Here is a 13,632-nt window from a genome sequence, read left to right as displayed (position 1 = left end):
TGCTGAACCACAGTATTGACTCTGAATTATATGGAGATGATGGCATTGCATCAGTGTTGTCACAGAGAATGGTTTATCCTGGAATGGAAGCAGACAATGAACAGGAGACTTCATGCAGTGAGTATGAAATACTCTGATGTGAATATAGAGAGGACTGAGGTTAGTTTCATGGCTGCTGGCAAGGAGATATGCCAGGGGAAATGCTCTCCAACCCCTTCTAATATATATGATTGTATAGTCACAGCATCAGTGATGAAGTTTTCATTCTTCTGACTCCTTTCCCAGTCAACAAAATCAAGGATATCAATAGGCTGTCTGGTACAATACACATTCCAACACCTGTCCTTACTGAACTCCTGGTGCTTGATAAAAATGTAGTAGCAACTAACATGTCTGCCACACTTGTTATAAAGTGGATAAAAAAAATAATTTAGAAAAAAATCATTAAAAAGTGTTTCTTGCCATATCTTAGCAGTTCTGGCACATTGTCACCATATCTTGGATGTTGGATTTTGCTTTGACCTCATTGGTGAAATTGTGACTCGTGGAAAAATCATCCAACCAACACACCACACCTGGGAGTTTACAGTCTGAATAGCTCAGCTTATTGATAGAGCATGTCACCATTCAATGGTGAATGTGTTGATTGTCTCTATCAGTCTTGACTTAATTTGTATTGTTGCATGTTTCTGCTGCATCTCGCTCTGGCTTTATGGACGACTCCATTTAGCTCAGCATTGCTCTCAACCTTATGCCAGCAGATCACAGCTGAACCATTATAGAAAGATTCCTTACAGGGAAGGTAAGGAACCAAGTATCTCCACCCCACCAAGCCTAATGTCTCCCACTACTGTCATAACACCCACACCACCCACAGATAGTCAACCAGGGGTACAAGATTCCTGCAGTTCCAAACATGTTGGATCAACTTATTCCTTTGAAAGAAATTGGTAATCCAAGTCATTTTGGAGGGGCTTCATATTTCATTTATCCAACCCTCTTTCTTTCTCTTCCCTTCTAACAGATGTGCTGTCAGATTAGGAGGACAAAATTCTTTAGCAAGAGAAAGTCACTCATCTACAAATGGGCAGTGGAGATTGTATGATTACTGAAGCAATCTCTGTCATTCAATTCACAACCGTTCCTTACTGAAATGGCAAACAGTAGATTGAGGCTGATCATAGATTTCAGTCACCTCAATGAAGTCATTCTTCTGTCAAGGTCAAGATACAGATGGCAAGATCTATACAACTTTCCATCCAAAGGGATGAGTATTCCATGAGTCTTGATCTGTTCACCCGGCATTGTAAAAGTTCCTTTGGTTTGCTTACTGTAACAGAGTTTATTCCAGTTGACTTCCTCTGCGGCAGTGGTGGTGTATCTGGAAAGATCTCCTAATAAGACCTATTGTAAGGTCTACTCTTAGGCAGAAGCAGTCTCTTATTGCTTTTGTGTCATCTTGGTTTTCTCATGAATTGGAACAAATCTGCCATTCACCCATCCCAGTGTTTTGTCCATCAGGGTATGGAGTTTATAATCAATCTTAGTCTTGTACATCTCCCTCATGTCCGTGTCATATGGATCATTGAACTTGTAGAGTTATTTCCAACAGGACACAGATTTCAGCCAGAGAGTTCTTGCAGCTCCTTAGGTTCTACAATGCAGCATTGGATTTGATTCTTCATGGGTTTCCTTTGAATTTGGTGGCCTGCCAATGTATATGGTCAGCAAGAAATTAGTCATGATTATGACTTACCTCCGGGGGTGGGGTGGGGGGTGGAGCACAACTGGGCAGTTTTTGTCTCACTGGTTCTGGAACCCAGAAGCTTGGGATGTGGATTTCTGGCAATCTTTTGGGAGGGGTTATGGGCATTTGCCTATCCCCTAATAGAAAATAAGGGTTCAGAATTGAAAGATAATTCTGATAGCCCTTCTCAGATGGGACAAGTCCTGGGTCAGTGATCATCTTTATCTAGTGATAGACCTGTCCAGGAATATTACAGTCAAACCAATTCTTCTTAAACAATCACTGGCAAAGGTATTCTAACCTTTCTGTCTTCTTTATGTCTGGCTTTTGTTAGGATTGTTTTGTAATAGCAAGAATTTAGGCCTTTGATTGTGTAGAGAATCTTGAAAACAAGAAGGCCTTCCACTCCAAATGTTTATGAGGGAAAATGGCATGTTTTAATGGAGTGGTCTTGATTCAATAACATCATTCCTTTGAGTACCTTGATCCCTAAATAGCAGACTGTTTTTCTTTGACTCTTTAAGAAAACAATGTCAGCACCAATTACCATCAAAAGCTACGGCTTCATGATATCTGATACATTCATTCATCATGGCAAAAGAGATATCGGTCAGGATAAAGACCTATCAGACTTACTGGCCCATTTTGATTTATAGAGACCAAAATCCCTCACCTTGTTTCAGAACTGGAATCTGTTCTGGATCTTAACATGGCTTAATTCAGATAAGTTGGAGCCATTAGCTCAGACCTCACTGAAGCTGTTATCTTACAAAAATAGCCAGTGTCCTGCATGGTTTAGATTAGGCATGCAGGTAGAGTGACTTACATGGCTTTACAGTTGACCTGAACTACCTTCAGTTCAGATTGGATGTTTCAGTGATCCTTGTGATACCCATGAACCAGTCACCATCAGTGGGCAGTCAGAGTCATGATGCACTCCCTCTTGTCTAAAGATAAGTCAAGATCAGTTGCCACACAGGGACCAGTCATGGCAACCACAAAGCACCCGAATGAAGGTAAGAATGCAGGATATAACCTTCCAAGCCCTGTCTTTGTGGCTTAATCAGGATTTCAACACAATGAAAGTAGAGAAATCTCTGTGAGCCTTGTATGCAAAGTTTTGTTTTGATCCAAGACATCATAGAAGTGTTGACTGGCATACACAGTGAACCTTCTCGAGTTTTTGTCTTGGGGATTTAGCTTTGTAGAAACAAAACCTAAGTCTGGTGGGTCCTTTGGCTGCAGATCCGATGATCACTAGACCTAATTAAAGAAACACAGCCTCTAAGCATCACTAGATTCACCAATAAATGTTTGACTGTAAGAAGATTTCAGTAATCATTTTCTTAATGAGATAGAGTGGTCACATGACCATGATAATATGCTTTGTTACTTTATGTAGGAGAGTGGGTTATTGTTCATGTTGGAAGCCTAGAAGGATACCTGAGTATAGGCATGATGCTCAGCAATTAACTCCTCATCACCATACAGTTGGGATACAGAATTTCAGCGGCAACCATTATCAGCATTTGAACTTGTCTCTATGGGTTTAGTATGTACAATCATGAAGAGTTCACCAAAGTCATGTGAACTTGATCCAATTCCAACATCACTGCTGCTTGAGTGCTTAGATCCAGTATTGCCTTCACTAACTGATGTTATTAATACCTCTCTCTTCTGGGGAATTCCCATCATTTTTCAAAACTGCCATTGTAAAGCCTCTGCTGAAGAAACTAAAACTTGACCATAATGATTTAAAGAGCTACCGCCCAGTTTCTAATCTCCCATTCATATAAAAAATCTTTGAAAAGGTTGTTCTATCCCAGCTTGTATCTCATCTGAATTCAAGCAGTCTTTTTAGCAATGTACAATCTACATATTGTCCTTGCCACAGTACTGAAACTACTCTTCTAAAAGTAGTTAATGACTAGTTAATGACATTCTCTGCTTTGGATAGCAGAAAGATTACAGTCCTCGCCCTCCTTGATTTGTCTGCAGCATTTGACACAATATACCATGATATATTACTTCACCGTCTCCAGCATGTATTTGGCATTCATGATACAGCCTTACTGTGGTTCAAGTCCTACTTGGTCAACAGGACACAAATTGTGTCAGCAAATGGAATACACTCCAGCCCAGTTAATCTATGTTGTGGTGTTCCACATGGGTCTGTTCTTGGACCTGTTCTCTTCATTATATACGCTCAGCCGCTCTCAAGTGTCATAGATCATCATCCAGTGTCTCATCAATTGTACGATGATGACAACAGAGGCCATTCTGATCACAACACAAAGACTTTCTCAGTCAAATCCTTTACCTCAAACAATAAATATCAGCAACACCAACATTAAATTCACACAGTTAGTACAAAACCTAGGTGTCACTCTGGACATTACTCTCACATTGCACCAACATGTCATGAACATGCAAGGCTGCATATCTTGAGCTGAGATGCATCAGCTCCACTCGCAAATATCTTTCAGTTGATGCCACTAAAACACTTGTGTGTTCATTAGTACTTTCAAGACTGGACTATTGTAACTCAATTCTGTCTGGTTCATCTCAACATCTACTTCAGAAACTTCAAAAAGTTCAAAACACAGCTGTTTGGATCATACTTAGAGTACCACAATCAGAGCACACCTAACCACTGCTCTGTACACTACACTGGCTATCCATTCGATCCAGAATCAAACACAAAATTTGTTCTCTGTGCTACGTTTCACTGATGGACTCTAGTTCAACATACCTATCCAACTTCACCCATGTGTACACACCAGCAAGATACTTACGCTTCTCTTCTGACAATCGTATACTCATTATCCCCACCTTGAAAACAAAGTCATATGGACAACGTTCTTTTGCATACCAGGGCCCAGCAACATGGAATGAATTGCCCACTGAACTTAGACACAAAGACAGAATGATCTCATTCAAGAGTGCTCTTAAAACTCACTTATTTTAACTGCAAGAACAAACTTAAAGACCCAATAATGTTTCCTACCTTAAATATTTTCAGCATGTTTTTATGTTTTCTAATTTCATGTTTGTTTTTTGTAATAATATCATTATATATGTTTTTAATGTTATATGTGTTGTCTAATGTTGTAAAGCGCTTAGAGCTTCTAAAGATTAGGCGCTATACAAAGTCCTCATTTTTATTATTATTATTATTATTATTATTATTATGTGAGTTAAATGATGTCTGTTATAAATCTTACCTTATTTAAATTCATTGTTTGTACTATATACATTACATCACTCATACCAGATGCCTTTAAACTCTATTATGTGTCGGTTTGTTAGTAAATGCAGCAAAATAGCTGTTGCCTTGGCCCTAATTAAAACTAAAAAAAGATATTAGCAACAACCAATAAATTGTAGTTCATCCTCCAAGATTTGTTTGAGGACCTGATAAAATAAAACTTTACCATTGGACTTCAATGGAAATGACCATTAGTTAAATGTTATATATTTTTGAGGCAGTAAGTCAGTTTGTTGTCAGTTAATAAATAATTTTTAAAATCTCATAAGATACTCTTCTGTAGTATAGTTTTTGAAAGAAAAAAAGTTGTTATAAATAAATAGTTTGAGAGAAATCTAGTAAAGTTTGGAATGGTAATTACTAAAATTCAGAAGTGAAAATGTCTTAATATCCATTATATTTTCATTTTTGCTAAAATGTTAAATACTGTACCTCCACTGAATGTTTTTATCTTAGATTTCACAATATTGGGCTGCCATATTAAGTTTTGGGGAAATGTCCAGCAAGAGCCATGTAAATTTTGGGATTCCTGGTTTGCATATCTGTTGACACATTTCAGGAGAGGCAGCAGAGATACCAATATGGCAGTGGGAAGACAGAGACAAAGGGTGGCGAATCTTCAACAAACAGTACATTACAAAGATTGAGACTGTATACTCCAAGAATTCAAAAGCAAACGTCATGGCCAAAATCAAAAACAAAAAGTGAGTATAACTAGATATGAATTATTTCTGTGCCAGAGTCTGATATTCTGGTCTCCAAGTTGTAAAATAAATAGTGTCATTGAGTTGTTCTGAATAATCTAAATGCAACATACTTGTAACATAATATTGTTATGCAAACTATATAGTAGGTGTTAGTAGAGGTGAAGAAATGGTATTGATTTTGTAATAAAAGTGAGATCACTAATATAAATACCATCAGAATTTATCATCTTGTATGTTATTGCTTTCACTGATCTGCAACACAAAAATAAATGCCATCAGAATTTATTATTTTGTGTATTATCATCTTCATCAGTCTGCATCACTGAAATGTTTGAAATGCTAATTGTTAGGAGAGTTTTATAATATAGGCATCTTATCTTACAGAGTTTTCTGTCTGTGTGTCTGTCTGTCTGTTTTATGGAGGACAATACTATAGTTTGAATCTGATGCTTCAGAAAGGTGGACAAATAATTGCATATATGCAACCAGGCCCCATTAATTACCTGTTCTCAGATTTAAAAAATTTGAGCTTCTATAATTTTGCTTCAGGAATGGTTAGAATTGTTGGTAGTTCACTGGTTACAGATCAGAATGTAGGATATCTACAAGTGAAGTGGAATGATTGTATTGTCGTGAGTGGCGCAGCTGCAAGTGACAATACAAAATGTTTCCACTTCATGAGTGGAATATTTCCTTAAATCTATTAAAAATGTAGAGGATTTTTTATCACTACTCCCTTGAAATGGATGTATCTATATAGGATTTTCATCCAAAAACTTTTAATGTTTACTGAAGTACCGATTGAAAATTGTTCCATATTAGACTGGCTTAAATGATAAAAATATAGTAAGTAGAAATAACTAGACTTGTTGGCAATACTGGAGGTCTGTATGGCACTATTTTTATATCATTCATTGTATTATACTTCATATATATATATATATAATACAAGTGTTTTGATCTTCTATTCATAATAACACATTTCAGGTCTACTACGGCCATGGTGAAGAATTGTGCACTGCACTTAGAGCATATCTTGTGAGCATGTTAACTCAAATATAAAAAATATTTTACCAAATTTGGTATGTTGGAGTTTCTCATGCATATCAGAGATGGTTTAAGTACTTGAAATTTAAAAAAGTAATTGGACTTATCCTGGATTCTTGGAAAGTCTTTCCAGCTCATAGAGTGTTAGTACGTTACCTGGGACTCTTTGTAATTTTAGAGTTTAAGGTATGAATTCAATTTATGTTCTCCAGTGGTTTTGTGACTATGGGGTCAGGTGATCATGAAGGAACATTTTTAAAGCATTACCAGTAGTTATTGTGGCCATATCAGATAATGGATTAACATCATTTACATCTTGACGCAGGTTTCCAATAGGCAATAATGGCATTGTTGGTAACAGTCATATCATAAACAATGGTGTTGTTGATGACAGTGGCATCGTCAACAATTATATTGGTAATGGCATTGGCATCATGAACAATTGTGTTGGTGATGGCACTGGCATCATAAACAATGTGTTGTGATAGTGGGGGTGTCATCAACAATGTGTTGTGATAGTGGTGGTTCATTGTCAGTGGTATTGATGATAGCAGTGGCATCATCAAAAACAATTGTATTTGTGATGGCAGTGGCATCATCAACAATGCTGTTGATGATATTGGCATCATGAACAATGGTGTTGATGATATTGGTGGCATCATCAATAATGGGATTGGTGATGGCAGTGGCATCATCAACAGTGGTATTGGTGATGGCAGTGTCATCGTGAACAATAGTGTTGATGATATTAGTGGCATCATGAACAATGGTGTCGATATTGGTGGCATCATCAACAGTGGTATTGGTGATGGCAGTGACATCATGAACAAAGACATTGGTGATGGCAGTGGCATCATGAACAATGGTATTGGTGATTGAAGTGGCATCAACAACAATGTTGAGGTGCTGTGTTAATGTTTTTAAAGTCATCTTCATCATCAGTTCCTGAATTCAAATAAAAATTTGGATCATGTTACTGTTGTCTAATGTTTGTATCTAGATATGTTTATGGTTCCTGACTTACAGAATACAAGGGTTGGCAGAAAAATTGAAATTTATGTTTTCTTGAGAAGGCAAATATTGTAAAGTCAAATTTTAGTACAGAAATCTTGACATTTTACAAGCATTTTCCCATCTCCTTCCTTTATGCCAATTACTCATTATCCAAACAAAGTTGGTGGTGACTGTATAAATGGTTTCTGTCTGTCCATCTGCTTGTCAATTTGTTTTCTTCAAAAACCATTGAAGAAATCTCAGATTCAGCCTGTTCATTTTTGGAATTCATAAGTGAAAAGAATACATTGAAAAATACACACTGACTCGTATTTTTATTGTTAATGCTAAACTACCAATAATGAATTTGACCCCAATAAAGAAATGCATGCACATGATGCCTATCACTTCCTTATTTACTTTGTATAACAAGGGACATTTTGGCAGGGAAAGGGATATTGATGGTTCAACCATTTTGTTTCATTTATTGTTTTAAGATGAACAGTTAAATTTGCTAGCATTTTTGTATCTTTATTACATGAAATCTGTTACTGGTGTGGTTGTATATAGCTTCAGAAATATATTAACCTATGTTTAGTTGATAGAGATGGCCTTATCTTGCTTAACCACATATATGAATTGACTGTAGGACATATGACCTGAATATGCTCATTCCATTGCAAATTGTTGTCAACAGTCATGCAAAGGATTTTGTCATGGGTAACATTTGCAGACCAATTTCATTCAACCTCAGATTCAAGTTGTTATTTTCCAATTTTGCTTGCTTTTGTATGGTAGTAATTATTAACACTTTAATCTTGTCTGTCTTTACTTTCCTTACACCAGGAATCTATTCCATGTAAGGCTATCTGAAGGGAGACCTCTGTGTCTGATTTTAGCTGTTTGAAATCTGATAGACTGGTGTCGTCTGCATACAAGTCTGTGGGTGAAGCACCATTGCCTATGTACAGTGGCAGATCCTTTATGAAAATGAGAAAGAGGAGTGGGCCCAGGATTGATCCCTGTGGTACTCTACATGTAATTGGTTTTTCTTTAGGAAAAACACTGTTTTTTGACAGTTTTCCCATTGTTAGATATGATTCATACAAATCAGTAACTGAATTGTCACATTAATAAATATTCAAATTATTGACAAGAATATTCTGATAGACAAGGTCAAAAGCTTTTCAGAGGTCCACCGTTATGGATCCAACTAATTTTCTTTGATCAGAGGCAAAACCTCAAGAGATGTGGTCCAATATTATCTACAGCTATTGATTTCGTTCAATAGTTCACACACATTTTTATAACTTTTGGTATTACAGAGATACAAATATTTTGCCAGCTGGAATTTTTTGGAACAGAAATTTCTTAATTCATTGTGATATAGAGTTGACAATGGCTTCCTTAACTCTGGAAGCTATACTGTCAAAATTCACTATATGTCTTTGCTATTTCAACATCCTCATCAATACCAACAGATCTGAGTAACAGATTTGAAATAATCATGAGTTTTCATGGTATCTAGAATGTTAGGAGTTGACCGATCAGGTTGGAAGTCCATTTTTAATCTATGTGATTTTAAACATACCTGTTTATCTACCACTTGCAAGAGGTTGGGTCCACATATCATCATCCACATCATCAAACCTAGACCTACTTACATGTTATGGTTTTATGAGTTTTGACTTTTGGATTTTGCTGCTGTATTTAAGCTGGATTATCTGAAAATAGGGAGGTGATCACTAAGACATATCCTTGGAAAATTAGGGAGGTGATCACTAAGACATATCCTTGGAAAAATAGGGAGGTGATCACTAAGACATATCCTTGGAAAAATAGGGAGGTGATCACTAAGACATATCCTTGGAAAAATAGGGAGGTGATCACTAAGACATATCCTTGGAAAAATAGGGAGGTGATCACTAAGACATATCCTTGGAAAAAATAGGGATGTGATCACTAAGACATATCCTTGGAAAAAATAGGGATGTGATCACTAAGACATATCCTTGGAAAAATAGGGATGTGATCACTAAGACATATCCTTGGAAAAAATAGGGATGTGATCACTAAGTCATATCCTTGGAAAAAATAGGGATGTGATCACTAAGACATATCCTTGGAAAAAATAGGGAGGTGATCACTAAGACATATCCTTGGAAAAAATAGGGATGTGATCACTAAGACATATCCTTGGAAAAAATAGGGATGTGATCACTAAGACATATCCTTGGAAAAATAGGGATGTGATCACTAAGACATATCCTTGGAAAAAGTATTTTTCTCACAATTTCTTCCATATCTAGACTGCTTCGGTGGCCTAAGTGATTAGAGTGTCCACCTTGGATGCGGGCTCGTACCCAGGCTGAGTCATACCAAAGATTTATAAAAATGATACTAACAGCTGCCTTGCTAGGCACTCAGCATTAAGAGGTTAGTGTTAGGACTGGTTGGCCTGTTATCAGGATAATGTGACTGGGTGTGACGTCATGCTACATGTCTGTGGCATGATGCCCCAGTACTAAACATCACTATAAACTGCCACACTGCAGACATTGTAGCGATATGACTGGACAATTGTTAAAGCTATGTTAAAAATCCAAATCACACACACCCTCTTCCATATTTGTACAGATATGATTAGAGCTTTTGAGTGATCAGTTTCTCATGTTGGTTTGGTCCACTTCTTGGGTTAAACCAAGTTTCTGTGAAATTCAACCAGTTTCTGTTAATCTGACTACTGTTGAAATCACCTAAAATATATACTTCCTTTTGGTCATCAGGCACTTTAACTAAGGAGCCCTGAGTGGCCAAGTGGTCTAAAGCGCTCACTGTTACGGATCACTGCCATCTCACCTCTGTCTTCGTGGGTTTGAGTCTCAGATTCAGCCAATGTTGGTATGTGAGAAAGCTTGCCAGTAGCTTCGCGTGGGTCGGTGGTTCTTTCCGGGGTTTTCCCAGTTTCTTCCCCAACCATTAATACTGGCCGCCATGTATAGCCTATCATGTGCTGAAAAATGGTGTCAAACCCTACAACGACAACAACAACACTTTATCTTGCTGCTTTTTAAATTTGCACATTACATCCAGCCTTTGCAAAAAGGGATCTATACACAAAGCCATGGCATTGTATTTGATTGATTTACCAGAATCCATATTGCTTCATCTAATTCGAGATCATTTCTCCTTGTAACTGATAAGTCATTTCTTACATAACAACAACACATCTACCCCTTGGTCCTCTCATATCTGATTGGTGTGCCATAACCATCAACAAACAACAGGTCATTTGTATGAGTGTCATCTAACATTGTTTATGTTAAACCCAGAATATATACATCATTGAGCTTAGATGATAATGATAAATTGAGTTGTTCTGACTTATTATCCACACTTTGTATATTTATAGCCCATGTGTAGATAATTTTCCTTTAACTGCTAGATCCAAAGGAGGTTCAGGCAAGGAGTTTAGTTCCACCATGAGTTTTAACATTTCTTGATGCATGCATATAGTCTTTGTTAGAATATTCACAAAAACATCTGCATTCAAAACCTACATCACAGTTGTCATTTTGAGAGATAGAATGTGGTCCCGGAGGAAACAACACAGACATCATTACCCATTTGAGTTCCCAAAACTTGTCTTGAAACATCATAGCTGTTAGCCTAGCACCTATTCCTGGGGAGAAACATTTCATTGTTTTGCCTTGTATCTATATTACAGACAGTCATGGCATTGAATTTTCACTCTATATCAGCATGAATCTAAGCTATGCCCATATTCAAAGCAATTATACCATCTCCCTAGTTTGTCTGGCTTGTTGAAAGTGTTATCTTGATCCATGTTAAATCTTAGATTAATGTGTTTACCTTTGAGTATTGGGATATGTTCATTTAATGCATGCAGAAAGTGTGAAATTCCCTTTTTGTTTGAATGGGTTCTCTTCTTAGCCATGATGTGTTCCAGCACAAAGCCAGACTTTGTAACAAATGCATTTTCAGTAGCAATCATTTTTTGGTCCCATTCATTATATAGTTACTCTGTTAAGGCATTCAAGTTTGGAACATCATTGTCAGTTATTGGAGAAAATGTGCAAATACCTCACAAGCTGGGTTGTCCTTGTAAATGTTATTCAGAATGTGGTAAAAACTGTCTTCAGTTTGTTTAATATAATTGTTGCTGTTAATATTATTTCCTCCAACACTGATGAAAATGTTATCAAATTGAAAAAAGTTGTGTTTCTCTGGTCATATCAAGCACATGACTAGTTACCACCCCAGGTGAAGATTTTACTTAAACTCAAGTTTAAGATCTCTTACACTGATATATTTATTGATTGAGTCAACAATCAGCACTATTTGTTTTATGGAAATTTCTCGATGTTTTGGTTCACTTGATTTTCTTTAACTAGAGAAATTCCTGGTATTGGAACAGCCAAGAGTTTGCCTGCTAATGTTAGAATAGAGATAGTGATGCTTATTAGGGCTTTATTGCCTGTTCACTGCTCAGTTCAGATTCCAGTTGGTGAAGGGGGCCTGAACTCAGTGGAATGCCCAATTGGATTCCAAAATAGCTTCCCCAGGTTGATTTGGTGCAGAACCACTAACTTCCAAAACTGAAATCTCAGTGGGGAAAGTTTTATTTGATCTTCAGTTAATTGAAAATTTATATTACCACTTTGATGCTATGGAAGACTAGTTTGGGGTGCTACAGGTGAAATATACTTCGTTTGGTTACTATCACTTATTTTGGAGTACATTTCTTGAGCAGTGAGTTGAAATTCAATATCAGTCCATTTGTTATAGTTGGGTACTGAATAAATAGAGTGCACGTGGAATTGTAAGTGGTCACAGTAACCTTGCAGGACTTTAGATTGATGAATATGTAATTTTAAAGATGATACCATTATGTGTATGATAATTCCTTGTCCATATCTAAAGTTTGCCAATAGTTTGAAATTGCATTCAGATGTACATTTTACATTAGAAACATCTAGCATTGTATTTCAATGTCAGATAATCTCTATCAGCATTGTAATTTGTTTAACGAGAGTAGCACAGGTGCTGGCTCATCACTTTTTGAAAAACCTGAAAACTGCTGCCCTAAAGTGAACTGTCGTAAGTTATGTACAAAAGATTGAATCATCCATATTAAGACGAGAGAAACTGTTCTCCTAAAGATGATATTTAAATAGAAGCAAAGTGTCCATGTATATTTATCAAAGTACCAGATTAGCATATTTTGAATATATAATCCTCCATAATGAATTTACGACTGATGATAGGATATAGATTTTTATACTCCACTGCAACTACAGTTTAGGATATAGCGTGAGAGTTGCCACTTACATCCAGGGAGCATTGGTACAATGAGGGGCCCTGAATTAAGCATACAGAAAATGAATTCTGTTTATAAGAAACATATTACTAAAATTCATAATACCCAATTATCAGTTGGATTTCCTGAAGAAAGAATGTAATGTTTCCAAGTTGACTGAATTAAAAATACATTGATCCCTTTGAACTTGGAGTTTTTGGGCAGATAGATGGTATTGCCTGTATGTATTGGTTAATTAGAGTTTCATAACATTATAATTATTTTTTAAAAATTTCATACACTTTTTTTTTTTCACTAAATTCTGAAATAGGTGGCATATGTGTTTTACAAACACAAATCTAGTTTTGTGTTCTTTTTTTATTAGAAAAATCATATGTTCCTGTCTTACCGGTCATGCTACTATCAGACCATGTCCTTGCCATGAAAAAGTATTTTGGTACACATGCTTGGTCCACTTATGTCAAGGTGCACCTAAAGAGTTTGGGAATACACAGTGTTGCAGAGTACTGAATCACCACCACATATTCAC

General features: G+C 36.6%; 1 protein-coding gene across 5 annotated transcripts in view; it reads left to right on the top strand.

Annotated features, from left to right (window-relative positions):
- The window catches only part of LOC149800542 (uncharacterized), an 88,088-nt gene that overhangs the window by 68,414 nt on the left and 6,042 nt on the right, over positions 1-13,632 (top strand). For all 5 annotated transcript variants that reach the window (XM_089954476.1, XM_089954477.1, XM_089954478.1 and 2 more), the window contains one exon: positions 5,575-5,719. In XM_089954476.1, coding sequence (XP_089810602.1) covers positions 5,575-5,719 — 145 coding nt within the window. The remainder of the gene's footprint in view (positions 1-5,574; positions 5,720-13,632) is intronic.

This window comes from Sinohyriopsis cumingii, chromosome 4, assembly GCF_028554795.1.
Source record: "Sinohyriopsis cumingii isolate HCF-2022 chromosome 4, ASM2855479v2, whole genome shotgun sequence".
Lineage (NCBI taxonomy): Eukaryota > Metazoa > Mollusca > Bivalvia > Unionida > Unionidae > Sinohyriopsis > Sinohyriopsis cumingii.
Note: the sequence above shows the minus strand (reverse complement) of the source record. Positions and strands in the feature narration are given on the sequence as shown.